At 51.6% G+C, this 16,491-nt stretch overlaps 1 protein-coding gene across 1 annotated transcript in view; it reads left to right on the forward strand.

Annotated features, from left to right (window-relative positions):
- Nucleotides 1–16,491, forward strand: part of CUX2 (cut like homeobox 2) — a 323,139-nt gene that overhangs the window by 275,417 nt on the left and 31,231 nt on the right. Inside the window, exons 10-16 of the mRNA XM_025402227.1 lie at nucleotides 908–1,012; nucleotides 3,631–3,822; nucleotides 3,908–3,966; nucleotides 5,022–5,070; nucleotides 5,164–5,263; nucleotides 6,682–7,323; nucleotides 8,760–8,861. Of these exons, the coding sequence (XP_025258012.1) occupies nucleotides 908–1,012; nucleotides 3,631–3,822; nucleotides 3,908–3,966; nucleotides 5,022–5,070; nucleotides 5,164–5,263; nucleotides 6,682–7,323; nucleotides 8,760–8,861 (1,249 nt within the window). The remainder of the gene's footprint in view (nucleotides 1–907; nucleotides 1,013–3,630; nucleotides 3,823–3,907; nucleotides 3,967–5,021; nucleotides 5,071–5,163; nucleotides 5,264–6,681; nucleotides 7,324–8,759; nucleotides 8,862–16,491) is intronic.

Below are 16,491 nucleotides of genomic sequence, written 5' to 3' on the forward strand. Positions count from 1 at the left end.
CAAAAAGAGAAACTGAGCCAGGCATGATGGCTCACTCCTATAATCCCAGCACTTTGGAAGACTGAGGCAGGCGGATCACCTGAGGTCAGGAGTTCAAGACCAGCCTGGCCAACATGGTGAAACCCTGTCTCTACTAAAAATACAAAAAATAGCCGGATGTAGTGGTGTGCACCTGTAATCCCAGCTACTTAGGAGGCTGAGGCAGGAAAATCTTGTGAACGCAGGTGGGGGAGGCTGCAGTGAGCCAAGATTGTGCCACTGCACTCCAGCCTGAGTGACAGAGTGAGACTCCATCACAAAAAATAAATAAATAAATAAATAAATAAATAAATAAATAAATAAAAATAAACTGAGACCTAGAGAGGAAATGACTTGCCCAGGGGCTGCAATAGCCTGTGGGCTGGGAAAGCACCTCTGCAGATGCTGTGTCTGGAACTCAGTCCATACCAGGTGGCATGAGAGTTGGGACAGCTCTTGCATTTGGACTAGCCAGGCCTGAAATTAATGTGGCAGACAGAAGTATCTAGAAATGTGTGAAAACCTGCCAGTCCCACCCAGACAGCCTCTCTCTCCCTGCCTTTGTAGAGCAGGAATGTTCTGACTCCCTGGGGGTCCCACGCACCCCACGAGAACCCAGAACCTCCTCAGAGGGGCATTTCTTCCTGTCCTTTCAGCTCAGGAGTAACCTCAGAGGCTGCTATTTCTTGTCCCCAGCCCAGACAGGGCTCTGTGACTGGTCTTCATAGCTCCAGGACAGGGTCCGGGACTAGGATGGCAGGACCTGAGGCCCTCGGAGGTCCGCCTCCCCAAACCCTGCCTGAGACAGTGCAGGGAGAAGGTGGAAGTGCAGAGTGGGCTCTGCGGTGGCCATGCTCACCTCTCGCCCACGCTGTCCCCTTCTCCCCAGCGAGCTGAGGCTGCCCAGCGGGAGGTGGAAAGTCTCCGGGAACAGCTGGCCTCTGTCAACAGCTCCATCCGCCTGGCTTGCTGCTCTCCCCAGGGGCCCAGTGGGGTAAGGATGGGGTCGGGGAAGTGAGCAGGGAGGGCAGAGGGAAAGATCGGGAATGGCTGAGTTTATGGGTTTCAGCATGTGAGTGACACTTTGTGGTTGATTGCGTGCATCCATTTGAAACTGGGAGTGTGAATGTGTGTGGGTCTCTGTGCATACACTGAATGTAATCACTATGACCTGCTACATCAGCTGAGGATAAAAATACAACCACAGTTCTTTACTTTTCAAGCCTAAGTTTCCATATATCCTTTATTACCAGGAGTTCCAATATCTTCCTTTGAAGGCCTCCCTTACCCCCAGTTGTCCAAGAATGCCAGAAACTTCCTCAGACCAAAGATCATTCTGATTGCCAGATGCACCAGCAAGGACGTGGGGGAGAGTGAGTTTGAGACAATACAGCAGCATGCAGTTTTTGTGGATGCCACCAGGTGTCGCTGTTGAACACTGGTCATAGCAGCTTGGTGGATGCCAGGGATGGTGATGCCCCTGCTGGTTTTCAGTCCCCAAACTGGGTACTTTTAGGAGTATGAGCCAGCCAACATATCAATAGGCAATCATCACCAGGACTGCAGTGGGGCCACACACCAAGATAAAATTTAACATTCATACTCAGCCATTGGTTTCCAAATCATGCCAGGTGATTCTAGGGGGATTTCCCACCCCCGGCACATGCTGTGAAGAGCCAGTCTTCGGTGATCAACCCTGAGGTTCTTGTGTTAGGCCTAATTAATCAATTCATCTTTCTCTTTCCTCCTGGTTTGTGCCTCTTTGGGGTCCTGGTGTCATTTCTTGATGAGACTTTCATCAAGGCCACCCCAACCTACCCTTCTGTCCTATATTAGCAGTCTCCATCCTGGCTCTCCCAGAAAGCCGTGGGTTCATTATGTGAATTGGTCTGCCTTCTTTCCAGATCTCTGCATACCAAGGGGTGAGATTCATGATTCCTTACATAATAACAGGTCTGCTCCAGGGTGACTTCCCTCTCCACCCATGAACCTGAACTTGCGAGCATAATTTTCACTTCATCTGACACCCACATATACAGGCCCAGGTGTCTATGTCTTTCCATTTGAATATTGCAATGAGTCTCTGTGAATGTGTTACTGTGTATGTATGTCTCTACTTGTGACCTTTGGGCAACTGACCGTATTCTTAATCTGACTGTGCCTCAGTTTCCTCATCTATACAAGTAACACCTACTTTATAGGGTTATTAAAAGGATTACATGAGTCAGGCATGGTGGCACATGCCTGTAGTCCCAGCCACTTAGGAGGCTGAGGCAGGAGGATCTCTTGAACCCATGAGTTTGAGTCCAGCCTGGGCAACATAGCAAGATCCTGTCTCTGAAAAAAAAAATGGATTACATGTAAAGTGCCTAAAATGGTGCTTGGGTCATTGTATATGCTCACTAAGTATTTGATGCTACTATTATAATTATTAATGTGTCTTTGGTATGTCTGGGATGTTTTTGCTCAGGAGAGCATGTAGCTTCTTTGGGCACATGCATGTCTGTTGTGTGTGATGATGTGTCCTTGTGAGTGTCTCTCTTTGATGCATGAGTATTTGTGTGTGTCAGCGTATTTGGGAAAGTACATGTGTTAGTGTGTGCTGTGGCTATAGGTGTGTCAGCCTGTGTCTGCGTCCCAGGAGATCGTGTGTGTGTCCATGTGCCTGGGTGATGGCATAACACAGACAGAGTGAACACAGGAGAGAGAGGCTGTGTGGAGAGAGATGGAGAGTGAGAGAGCCCATGAGGATGCCTCATAGAGGAATTTGCCAATGGTTCTTAATTAACCCCCGTGGAACCCGGCAAATGCCTGTGCTAATCAGCCCCAGGGAACTTTGCTGGTTTGGGGGGTGTGCTTTTCTGAGCACAACAGTGGCACTCGATGCTAATTAATTTAATGTATTAATGGCATCCGCTTCCTGTTTTAATTGGCATTTATCTCCATGGAAGAAAGCTGGGGTTGGGTTGAGGCTTTTTGTTTGTTTGGTTTTTTTTTTTTAAGTGTTTCTTAGATTTATTTGTAACTAAGCCTGACATCAGCCTGACTTCAGGTTCCTCAAACAGCAACCTCTCCATCTTCATCCAGGACAGAGGGGCCATTTCCTAAAATGTGGAGAAGCCGTAGGTCTTGGGGCTATCAGCAAATTAGGCAGAGGAAGGAGCCACCCATAACGTGGCCCGTGGCTCCAAGGTGTCAAGTCTAATCCTGAGGATCCCTTGTTGCCTAGAATGGGGATATACCCCTGGAGCAGGAGCCAGACCTGAGCGAGAAACAAACGTTTGCCTATGCTGATACGAGCGCCCAATCCCCAACCCCAGCTGACTACTTCTTTTTGTCATGGCGCCCAATCCCCAACCCCAGCTGACTACTTCTTTTTGTCATGGTTGTTCTTTTTTAATAAATCTTTTAGTCAAAGTGTAACTTAATACATAAGGAAAAGTGCACAAATCATAAGTGTACAGCACTTTGAATTTTTCAACACAAACACACCCCATACCATCATCCAGATCAACAAATGTACATTCTGCTTGGGATTCAGGGGTGGGGAGGCCAGACCTGTGGACCCCAGTCCCTCACCTCTCAGCCCCTCAAAGACCCCTTTGCCTGCAGGATAAGGTGAACTTCGCTCTGTGCTCGGGCCCTCGGCTGGAGGCCGCGCTGGCCTCCAAGGACAGGGAGATCCTGCGGCTGCTAAAGGATGTGCAGCACCTCCAGAGCTCGCTGCAGGAACTGGAGGAGGCATCCGCCAACCAGATCGCTGACCTGGAGCGGCAGCTCACAGCCAAGTCCGAGGCCATAGAAGTGGGTCCTGGGGAGGGGGCGGGGGGCAGGCGGCCCCAGGCCGAAGCACACAGACCAGCCTTACCATCTTTCTTTGCTCTTCTAGAAGCTGGAAGAGAAGCTCCAGGCCCAGTCTGACTATGAAGAAATTAAAACGGAGCTGAGGTACCATGTGGGGTGGGGCTCCACAGACCCCCAGCACTGTTCCCTGGCCAGGAGCGCTTGGCATAGTTCATCATCTTCCTCCCTCCTACTAAACCCCATTTGTTCTCTCCAGTAACACTGTGGATATCAAACCTTAACCATCCTTAGGCCAGGTGCAGTGGCTCATCCCTGTAATCCCAATACTTTGGGAGGCCAAGGCAGGAGGATCGCTTGAGCTCAGGAGTTTGAGACCAGCCTGGGCAACCATGGGGATAACCCATCTCTACGAGAAAAAAACAGTTTTAATTAGCCAGGAGTGGTGGTGGTGCGTGCTGTAGCCCCAGCCACTCAGGAGGCTGATCTGGCCACTCAGGAGGCTGATGTGGGAGGATTGCTTGAGCCTGAGAAGTCAAGGCTGCAATGAGCTGTGGTGGCACCACTGCACTCCAGCCTGGACAACACAGTGAGACCCTGTCTCAAAAACAAAACAAAACGAAATTCAACCATCTTCAGTCGTTTTCCATCAAGAGCTGCCTGTACAGGCAATTCACCTGAGGTCAGGAGTTCAAGACCAGCCTGGCCAACATGGCAAAACCCCGTCTCTACTAAAAATACAAAAATTAGCCAGGTGTGGTGGCGCTCACCTATAGTCCAAGCTACTCGGGAGGCTGAGGCAGAAGAATCGCTTGAACCTAGGAGGCGGAGATTGTGCCACTGCACTCCAGCCTGGGTGACAGAGTGAAACTCTGTCTCAAAGAAAAAAAAAACCAATCTGCCTGCAGACCATACAAGGGAACTTATTATGGGCATGGTAACTGGGAGGTGATTCATTAACCAGCTAAACTCAAGCTGGCCAGAATGGGATCAGTTCAGGCAACACCCCTTCAGGTAACACTGCCACCTGTTAATGAGCCTGCTACTTCAGGCTTGGGGTTGCAATGACTCTGGAATTAATGGGATTCTGGGGAATGGAGCAGTCATTGTCAGGGAGGTAAGCCGGGTCAGTGCCTCTTGCAAGACCTCTCCTCCAGCCCGGGGGCTGGCTGACCTCAGACCCTCTCCACTTGCTCCGGCAGTATCCTGAAAGCCATGAAGCTGGCCTCCAGCACCTGCAGCCTCCCCCAGGTAAGTGTCCCTGCCACCATCCCTGCAGGACGGGCTGTCCCAGTGAGCCTTCCACCCACCAGGTGCCCTCTCAACCTGCCTCTTGTCTCCTAGGGCATGGCCAAGCCTGAAGACTCACTGCTTATTGCAAAGGAGGCCTTCTTCCCTGCGCAGAAATTCCTTCTGGAGAAGCCCAGCCTCCTGGCCAGCCCTGGTAGGCGAGGGGGATACTCTGGGGCTGAGGGCTGGGGCGGGGACTGCCTGTGGGTCTCTGGCCTGCTCATGCCCAAGGACCACTGCCTTCCATGCAGGCAGGAGAGCGACAGAACAACAGGTGTGCATTGATTTGGCAGCTGCTGTGTGCCTGTCCTGCAGGGCATCCACACACACCCACGTCACAGTTGGGGTCACACAGCTGGCTTGGGCCCTTCCAAGGCCCTCTAAAGGGCTCCACTCCCTGCTGAGCCTTCTTGAGCTGCAGGGGCTTTCATGAAGAGGTTACAGGGGGACAAGCAGGCATTCTCACTGCACCCCCACAGCCGACCACTGGGAAGCTGCGGACGTGATCCCCCTCTCAGCTACCTGCTGACCTTTTTATTTTGAGACCAAGTCTCGCTCTGTCGCCCAGGCTGGAGTGCAGTGGTGCGATCTCAGCTCACTGCAGCCTCCACCTCCTGGGTTCAAGCAATTCTCCTGCCTCGGCCTCCCGAGTAGCTGGGATTGCAGGCATGCACCACCACACCTGGCTAATTTTTATGTTTTTAGTAGAGACGGGGTTTCATCACGTTGGCCAGGCTGATCTCAAACTCCTGACCTCAGGTGATCTGCCTGCCTTGGCCTCCCAAAGTGCTGGGATTACAAGCGTGAGCCACCGCACCCGGCCACTCGCTGACCTTTTAACCTTGTGACTCCAGCAGGATTCTGTGCTGCCTCTGTTTCCTCATCCATAAAATGGGTGTGACCTTGGGGCCTGCTTCGTGGGTGCAGGTCTAGTGAGTCAGCTCCAGGGTGGGTGCTCAGCAAGGGCCCATCTGCAGGTGGTGGCGAGTTCGACTTCCTGTCCGAGGCCGAGGTGCTGGGCCCGTGGCACGTTCTCGGCTGATGCTCTTGGTGATGGGGTGGGGCGCTCCCCAGAGCTGGCATTTGGACCGGGCCTGGAAGAGTGGGGCTTGGAGAATGGAGGGGTAGGGCAGAAACAGCCAAGGTCGGCACTTCCAGCTGCTGGACGCCTGTAGCACTGTTCCCCACCCCACCTCCCCACCAACCCCTTCCCTCCTTCTCCTCCTCCCTTCATTTCTGACTTTCTGTCTCTATATATGTCTCTGTCTCTGTCTCTCTCCCCCACCCCACCCCGCCTCTCTCCCCGTCCCTCTCTCCCCCGCCTCTCTCCCCGCCCCTCTCTGTCATGTGGTTTCTCTGTCTCTCTCATTATCTCTCTCTCTTTGTCTCTCTCACATGTTGTCTCTGTCTCGCGCTCTCTCTCTCTGTCCCTCTCATGTGGTTTCTCTCTGTGTCTCTCTTTCTCGTTGTCTCTATCTGTCTGTCTCCCCCTCTGGTTCTTTTTCTCCCTGTCTCTGTCTCCCCTCATCATTGTCTTCCCCATCTGTCTGTCTGTCTGTCTGGGTGTTCTAGAGGAAGACCCATCAGAGGACGATTCCATCAAGGATTCGCTGGGCACGGAGCAGTCCTACCCCTCCCCTCAGCAGCTCCCACCTCCACCAGGGCCTGAAGACCCCCTGTCTCCCAGCCCCGGGCAGCCCCTGCTTGGCCCCGGCTTGGGGCCTGATGGCCCTCGGACTTTCTCGCTGTCCCCCTTCCCCAGCCTGGCGTCAGGGGAGAGATTGATGATGCCCCCGGCCGCCTTCAAGGGAGAGGCGGGCGGCCTGCTGGTGTTCCCCCCAGCCTTCTACGGCGCCAAGCCCCCCACAGCCCCTGCCACCCCGGCCCCTGGCCCTGAGCCACCAGGTGGTCCTGAGCCTGCCGATGGTGGTGGGGGCGGAGCGGCGGGGCCTGGGGCAGAGGAGGAGCAGCTGGACACGGCAGAGATCGCCTTCCAGGTGAAGGAGCAGCTGCTAAAACACAACATCGGGCAGCGGGTGTTTGGGCATTACGTGCTGGGGCTATCACAGGGCTCGGTCAGCGAGATCCTAGCCCGGCCCAAGCCCTGGCGCAAGCTCACGGTGAAGGGCAAGGAGCCCTTCATCAAGATGAAGCAGTTCCTATCGGATGAGCAGAACGTGCTGGCGCTCAGGACCATCCAAGTGCGGCAGCGAGGTGAGTGCCCAAGAGGGCCTGTCCCTGCTAGCCACCACGCCAGGTCCAGGGCATCAGGGCTGGGGGCTGAGGACATGAGCTCTGGGTTCAAAACCCAGCTCTGCCACCACCTGGCTGTGTGACCCAGGGCCAGTGACTTTGCCTCTCTGTGCCTCAGTTTCCCCTCTGTAAAAGCAGGAAATACATCCTCACCCTCTCCTTCCTGGCCCTAGCCAGAGATAGGCTGCCCTTCCTGGGGCACTCAGGATAAGGGTGGTGGGAAAAGTCTCCAGCTGCTGCCCTGGCAGGTACTCACCAAACACTTCCAAGCCTCAGTTTACACATTTGTAAGACTGTCAGCCTTACCAGACTTGATTTTTTGGGTAATCAGTGTGAAGGGTCCTAGCTGTGGCCTCACAGATGCCTGAGTTTGAGTCCCAGCTCTGCTGTTCACCCACTAGGTGACCTCAGACAACTCCTTTCATCTGTGCCCCGGTTTCTGCATCTGTCAGCCTCCAGGAGACACCATGAGGATTAAACGGGCATCAAACACTGACCACAGCACCTGGCACACCGTGCTGCTTGAGAACTGTTAGGGGCAGCAGTTGCCATAGTCATTGTCATCATCATTTCTTTTTTTTTTTTTTTTTTTTCCTTTGAGATGGAATCTCACTCTGTCGCCCCGGCTGGAGTGCAGTGGCACAATCTCAGCTCACTGCGACCTCTGCCTCCTGGGTTCAAGCAATTCTGCTATCTCAGCCTCCTTAGTAACTGGGACTACAGTTGCACGCCACCGTGTCCAGCTAATTTTTACATTTTTAGTAGAGACGGGGTTTCACCATATTGGTCAGGCTGGTCTCAAACTCCTGACCACAGGTGATCCACCCGCCTTGGCCTCCCAAAGTGCTGGGATTACAGGCGTGAGCCACCGCACCCTATTTCTTTATTATTATTATTTATTTTCTTTTTTTGTTTGAGACAGAGTCTGGTTCTGTCACCCAGACTGGAGTGCAGTGGCACAATGTCGGCTCACTACAACCACTGCCTCCTGGGTTCAAGCGATTCTCCTGCCTCAGCCTCCTGAGTAGCTGGGATTACAGGTGCACGCCACCATGCTTGGCTAATTTTGTATTTTTAGTAGAGACGGGGTTTCACCATGTTGGCCAGGATAGCCTCAAACTCCTGACCTCAAGTGGTCCTCCCACCTCGGCCTCCCAAAGTGCTGGGATTATGGGCATGAGCCACCATGCCTGGCCTCATTATTATGATTCTTCTTTCAAGCCAGAATCACTCATAGGCCCACAGTTTGTTAGGCAGACTAAGCGGTGGCTCTGCTATCTCACTGATGGTCTAACCCTCACTCTCCTGGGAGGAGGAGACAGCCCCCCACCCCACCAGGCTCCGGAGACTGAGCCCAACATGCAGATCCTGCCACAGATGCCTTCTTGCCTCCCCAGGCAGCATCACCCCGAGAATCCGCACACCCGAGACGGGCTCGGACGACGCCATCAAGAGCATTCTAGAGCAGGCCAAGAAGGAGATCGAGTCGCAGAAGGGCGGTGAGTGTGACCCCTGCAGGCAAGGCCTGAGGCCCCCGGGGCCAGCTGTGAACAGGAGGTGAGGCCTCGTCTGCCTTTGTCCACCCCAGAGGGAATCCAGGTGGATCAGAACCGCCAGAGCCAGAGGGACCCATCTTGAGTGCATGGGTGGTCATGGCACCGCTCAGAACCCTGCCACGGCTCTCAACATAAATCTCAACCCTTGGCCAGGCACAGCAGCTCATGCCTGTAATCCCAGCACTTTGGGAGACCAAGGTGGGCTGATCACCTGAGGTCAGGAGTTCGAGACCAGCCTGGCCAACATGGTACAACCCCATCTCTACTAAAAATACAAAATTACCTGGGCATGGTGATACATGCCTGTAATCCCAGCTATTCAGGAGTCTGAGGCAGGAGAATTGCTTGAACCTGGGAAACGGAGGTTGCAGTGAGCCAAGATCACACTACTGCACTCCAGCCTAGGTGACAAAGTAAGACTCCGTCAAAAAAAATAAAAGAAAAATATCCCAAGACTGGACAAGGCCTACAGGCCCTACAGTCTTCAGGCCCCTCCGTGCCTGTCACGTGAACTGTTCACAGTCCTGCCCAGCTGCCGTGCACCCCACCCTGCGCCTCTGATGCTGTCCTTACCCCGGATGCCTTTCACCTGGCCAACTCCTGCTCATACCTATGACCCAACTCAGAAGTCACCTCCTGCAAGAAGATGGATTGGACACTGCGCCCGCCTCCCTCCACCCCCACCACAATGACCTGCTTGCTTGCTGCAGTGGAGCTGGACTGGCCACTAATTCTGGCTCTGCTGTTTATTGACTGTGTGACCTTGGGCAAGTTACTTAGCCTCTTTGTGCCTTCATCCTCTTTTTTTTTTTTTTTTTTATTTTTGAGACGGATTCTCACTCTGTCACCCAGGCTGGAGTGCAGTGGCACAGTCTCAGCTCACTGCAACCTCCGCCTTCTGGGTTCAAGCGATTCTCCTGCCTCAGCCTCCTGAGTAGTTGGGATCACAGGCACGCACCACCATGCCCGACTAATTTTGTGTGTGTGTGTGTGTGTGTGTGTGTGTGTGTGTGTTTTCTTAGTAGAGACGGGGTTTCACCATGTTGGTCAGGCTGCTCCCGAACTCCTGACCTCGTGATCCACCTGCCTCAGCCTCCCAAAGTGTTGGGATTACAGGCGTGAGCCACCGTGCCCGGCCCATCTTCTCATCTTTAGAATGGGGACTGTGGGTGGCCGAGGTGGGCGGATCACCTGAGGTCAGTAGTTCAAGACAAGCCTGCCCAACGTGGCGAAACCCCGTCTCTACTAAACATACAAAAAAATTAGCTGGGCATGGTGGTGCATGCCTGTAACCCCAGCTACTTGGGAGGCTGAGGCAGGAGAATCTCTTGAACCCGGGAGGCGGAGCTTACAGTGAGCTGAGATCACGCCACTGCACTCCAGCCTGGGCGACAAGAGCGAAACTCCATCTCAAAAAGAAAAAAAAGCGGGGGAGGGGGGGACTGTATTAGTTTTCCTTTCTCAGGGTTGTGTGAGGATCAAATGAGGTCAGTATAATCCTGAAAGATCAGCCATCATTACAGCAAATATTATCATTATTACCTCCTTGTTGCAGTTCCGCGCTGTCACAAACGACTCTGCTGGTGTGGCTGTCCGTCCCTGTGCTGTAGGGGCTTCTTGCAGCCAGGGACCAAGTTCCATCCTCACACCCAGCACAGCGTAGACTGTGGCTGACTGAGACCCTGGACTCCGGCTTCAAAGCCCTCCTCCATTTTTGCAGTGTCTGCTGCCCCCTGGTGGCTGCTCCGAGCAGGTGTCCTGAATCCCTCCAGTTGTCGCCAGGAGCCCAGATGTTTCCCAATGAATGGCCCTCCCTCCTGCCTGGTCCCTGGGAGGGGTGAGGGGAGAGGGGACTTACCTGGCTACCCTGCCCCACCTGTAAAATCCCCTGAGCCTAATTTCCTTTTTGGTCAGTTCCAGTAGCAAGAGAGATGCAAGACAGAGAAGGATGTAATCATGCAGTAAACATTTATTAAGCACCTACTGTGGACTAGACACGGGTTTCAGATATGGGTGAAACATGATATGGAGGTGAAAAGAACCATGAGAAATAACTAGCCAGAGCCAGGCACGGTGGCTCATGCCTGTAATCTCAGCACTCTGGGAGGCCGAGGCAAATGGATCACCTGAGGTCAGGAGTTTGAGACCAGCCTGGTCAACGTGGTGAAACCCTGTCTCTGCTAAAAATACAAAAATTGGCTGGGCATGGTGGTAGGTGCCTGTAATCCCAGCTATTTGGAGACTGAGGCAAGAGAATTGCTTGAACCTAGGAGGCAAAGGTTGCAGTAAGCCAAGATCATGCCACTACACTCCAGCCTGCGCAACAAGAGCAAAACTCAGTCTAAAAAAAAAAAAAAAAAAGAAACCTCATCTCCTCTAAAAATACAAAAATTAGCCAAGTGTAGTGGCACACACCTGTGGTCCCAGCTACTCAAGAGACTGAGGCAGGAGGATCACCTGAGCCCAGGAGGCAGAAATTGTAGCAAGCTGAGATCTCATCGCTACACTCCAGCCTGGGTGACAGAGTGAGATTCTGTCTAAAAAAAAAAAGAATAGAAAAAGAAATAACTAGCCAAAGTCTCCCACTAAACTGACAGGACAACTGAGGCCAGGGAGGGAAGACATGAGTTCAGTTACACAGAGACAGAGGGAAACCCCAGGGCTCCCACCTCTTTATACAGCACTTTCTCCTGGGGGTCAGAAGCAGGCACCAGGGCAATGTCAAGGACAACATCGCAGCAGAGGAAAGCGTTTGCTATCCATGGACCAGCCGGTGGCCTTATATTCAGGGTCTAGGAGGAGTTCAGCAAGAGGAAAAATACAAAGGTTATTGCCCCATACCCCTGGCAAAAAAAAAAATGAATGCTAAGCAGTGGGCACACTAGCCACTGCCGGGGAGGAAATGAATGTGACTAACTGCTCAATCACAAGTTCTGCTTCTGGGATTCAAAGGAAATGTCCAGAATGGGGACAGGGGTTTATATGTAAGCCGTTCCCAACATTGTTCATAAGAGTGACAAAGTGGAAAAAAAACAACCTAAGTGTCCAGCAGTGGGGGATCCGGTAAGTAAAGCAGATAATATCCCTTCAGTGGCATGTGCAGCCCTTAAAGGTAGAACTTTTAATGATAAGAAAAAATGGGGCCAGGCACGGTGGCTCATGCCTGTAATCCCAACACTTTGGAAGGCCAAGACAGATGGATCATTTGAGGTCAGGAGTTGGAGACCAGCCTGGCCCACATGGTAAAACCCTGTCTCTACTAAAAATACAAAAATTAGCCGGGCATGGTGGTAGGAACCTGTAATCCCAGCTACTCAGGACGCTGAGGCAGGAGAATCACTTGAACCTGGGAAGCAGAGGTTGCAGTGAGCCGAGATCGTGCCATGGCACTCCAGCCTGGGCGACAGAGCAAGACTCAGTCTCAGAAAAGAAAAAAAAAAAAATGTTTAGCCGGGCATAGTGGCACAGGCATGTAGTCTCAACTACTTGAGAGGCTGAGGCAGGAAGATCACTTGAGCCCAGAAATTTGAGACCAGCCTGGGCAACATACCAAGACCCTGTCTCCAAAAAAGAAAGAAAGAAAAAAAAACACTCATGTTGATACTAAATGGGGACGAACCAGACTACACTTCCACATATCGAGTACGATCATGCGATGCATGTAGTCTAGAAAACAGACTGGGCCGGGCACGGTGGCTCACGCCTGTAATCCCAGCACTTTGGGAGGCCGAGGCAGGCGGATCACGAGGTCAGGAGATCGAGACCATCCTGGCTAAGACGGTGAAACCCCGTCTCTACTAAAAATACAAAGAAATTAGCTGGGCATGGTGGCGGGCGCCTCTAGTCCCAGCTTCTTGGGAGGCTGAGGCAGGAGAATGGCATGAACCCGGGAGGCGACGGAGCTTGCAGTGAGTGGAGATCGCACAACTGCACTCCAGCCTGGGAGACAGCGAGACTCCGTCTAAAAAAAAAAAAAAGAAAGAAAACAGACTGGAAGGGAATACTTGAAAATATTTCATGTGGTTGCCCCTAGGAGACGGTAAGGGGGACTTTCATTTTCATCTTGACTTTTTGTGCTTTTTTTTTTTTGCATGCTCTTCTGTGCTCCCGTAGTAGGCAAGTATGAGGTTTTTTTAATCGCGGTAAAATTCTCGTAACATAAAATGAAGCCTTTTTTTTTTTTTTTTTTTTTTTTGGAGACAGAGTCTCTTGCTCTGTCGCACAGGCTGGAGTGCAGTGGTGTGATCTTGGCTCACTGCAACCTCCACCCACCCTCCACCTCCCAGGTTCAAGCAATTCTCCTGCCTTAGCCTCTCGAGTAGCTGGGATTACAGGTGCGTGCCACCATGCCCAGCTAATTGTTGTATTTTTAGTAGAGACAGGGTTTCACCACGTTAGCCAGACTGGTCGCAAATTCCTGACCTCAATTGATCTGCCTGCCTCAGTCTCCCAATGTGCTGGAATTATAGACGTGAACCACCGTGCCCGGCCAAAATTAACCATTTTAAAGTGTACAGTTCAGTAGTATTTAGTACAGTGTTATGCAACCGTCATCTCTCTCCAGTTCACACATGTTCATCACCCCAGAAGGAAACCCTATACCCATTAAGCAGTGCTTCTCCATTCCACTGTCCCCCCAGCCCCTGGCAACCACTGATCTGCATCCTGTTTCTGTGGATTGACCTATTCTGCACATTTTGTGTAAATGGAATCATATCATGTGTGCTACCTCGCGTCTGGCCTCTTCCACTCAGCCCCATGTTTGTAAGCCTCATTCCTGTTGTAGCCCCTGTCAGTGCTTCATTCCTTTTTATGACAAAATAATGTTCCATTGCTATATTACTTTTTAATTGGAAAAGCAATGAAAATTATTTTTAATGGGTCTAAGAGGACCCACTAGGATGAAAACTACACAAAGATAATGAAGAAGGGGTTACATTGATCTGGCTTTCTACAGAGCTGGAGAGACTCCAGTGTCGGGAACGCTACTCTGAAGGCAGAGGGAAGCACCTTTTCATTTACTGGTTAATTGTCATTCCTCAGGGCACAGATCCATCTATTATCCTTGGTTCATGGCACACTCATAGGGCTGCTGCCTGCATGGCCTTCTCCCGGGTGTGTGTGTGTGTGTATGTGTGTACACATGTGCATATATATGTGTATATATGTGTGTGTATATTCATGCATTCATTCATTCATTCATGTAAATGACAGAATGAACCTCTGGGAACATATTGCCCAACCCAAGATTTAGAAAATTCCCAATAACTGACATCTGGCATTTTCCTCCCCCATCCCACCCCTGCCTTCCTTCCCCAGAGATGTCTTTCATCCTAAATTTTTGTCCTGTTGTTCCTTTGTGTTTGCCATTTGTAGAAAATATTTTTCACTAAATCATATATTGTTTATGTTGTTTGTTATGGAACTTGATAGAAAACGCATGATACCGGCCAGGCGTGGTGGCTCACACCTATAATCCTAGCACTTTAAGAGGCCAAGGCGGGCAGATCATTTGAGCTCAAGAGTTTGAGACCAGCCTGGGTAACACGGTGAAACCCCGTCTCTACTAAAAATCCAAAAAAAAAAATTAGCCAGCTCTGGTATTGAGTGCCTGTAATCCCAGCTACTCGGGAGGCTGAGGCAAGAGAACTGCTTGAACCCAGGAGGCAGAAGTTGAGGTGAGCCGAGATCACGCCACTGCACTCCAGCCTGGGCGACAGAACAAGACTCAGTCAAAAAAAAAAGAAAACATGTGATACTGAATGCCATCTTATTGGATTTGTTTTTGTTGTTGCTGTTTGAGACAGGCTCTCCCTCTGTTGCCCAGGCTGGAGTGCAGTGGTGCAAACATGGCTCACTGCCGCCTCGACCTCCCAGGATCAAGTGATCCTCCTGCCTCAGCTGGCACCGCAGGCATACACCACCATGCCTGGCTATTTTTTTTTTTTTGTTTTTTTTTTTTTTACTTTTTTTGTAGAGTCAGGGTCTCATTTTGTTGCCTAGGCTGGTCTTGAGCTCCTGGGCTCCAGTAATCCTCCTGCCTCCACCTCCGAAAGTGCTGGGATTATAAGCATAAGCCACTGCTCCCAGCCTGGACCTGCTTTTTTCACTCAATATTATGTTACTAGGTCTTTTTTTTTTTTTTTTTTTTTTTGAGACGGAGTCTTGCTCTGTCCCCCAGGCTGGAGTGCAGTGGCGCGATCTCAGCTCACTGCAAGCTCCGCCTCCTGGGTTTACGCCATTCTCCTGCCTCAGCCTCCCGAGTAGCTGGGACTACAGGCGCCCGCCACCTTGCCCGGCTACTTTTTTGTGTTTTTAGTAGAGACGGGGTTTCACCGTGTTAGCCAGGATGGTCTCGATCTCCTGACCTTGTGATCCGCCCGCCTCGGCCTCCCAAAGTGCTGGAATTACAGGCTTGAGCCACCGCGCCCGGCCATTAGGTCTTACACAAAGGGCACAGTAGCTCACACCTGTAGTCCTAGCTCCTCCGGAGGCTGAGGGAGGAGAACCACTTAAACCCAAGAGTTTGAGACCACAGAGAGCTATGATCGCACCTGAGATTGAGCCACTGCACTCCAGCCTGGGCAACACAGCAAGACCGCATCTTTTTTTTTTTTTTTTTTTCTTTTTTTTGAGACGGAGTCTCGCTGTCTCCCAGGCTGGAGTGCAGTGGCGCAATCTCCACTCACTGCAAGCTCCATCGCCTCCCGGGTTCATGCCATTCTCCTGCCTCAGCCTCCCGAGAAGCTGGGACTAGAGGCGCCTGCCACCACGCCCGGCTAATTTTTTTGTATTTTTAGTAGAGATGGGGTTTCACTGTGTTCGCCAGGATGGTCTTGATCTCCTGACCTCGTTATCTGCCTGCCCCGGCCTCCCAAAGTGCTGGGATTACAGGCGTGAGCCACCGTGCCCGACGACTGCATCTCTTTAAAAAAAAAAAAAGATTCATGTGTGATTTTGCATGAGGACTTTTTCACTGCTGTACAGTGTTCCATTGTGTGATCATCCCACTATTTTTTTTTTTCTAGAGATGGATGTCTCTCACTATCACCTGGGTCAGAGTGCAGTGATGCAATCTTGGTTCACTGCAGCCTCGACCTCCCAGGCTCAAGCAATCCTCCCATCTCAGACCCTGAGGTACAGGTGTGAGCCACCACGCCCAGCTAATTTTTGTATTTTTTGCAGAGACTGCGTTTTGCCATGTTGCCCAGGCTGGTCTCGAACTCCTAAACTCGGACAATTTGACTGCCTCAGCCTCCCAAAGTGCTGGGATTACCAGTGTGAGCCACTGTGCCTGGCCCATCCTACTATTTTTGATCCATTCTCTGCATGGGCATTTGGATTCGTTGCTATTGGAACAAGTGAAGGGCTGGGCACAGTGGCTCACGCCTGTAATCCCTGCACTTTGGGAGGCTGAGGAGGGCAGATCGCTTGAGTCCAGGAGTTTGAGACCAGCCTGGGCAATATAGCAAACCCCCGTCTCTACAAAAAATACAAAAATTAGCTGAGCATGGTGGCACATGTCTGCAGTCCCAGCACTTTGGGAGGCCCAGGCAGGAGAATCACTTGAAGC

Source organism: Theropithecus gelada, chromosome 11 (genome assembly GCF_003255815.1).
Source record: "Theropithecus gelada isolate Dixy chromosome 11, Tgel_1.0, whole genome shotgun sequence".
NCBI classification, from domain to species: domain Eukaryota; kingdom Metazoa; phylum Chordata; class Mammalia; order Primates; family Cercopithecidae; genus Theropithecus; species Theropithecus gelada.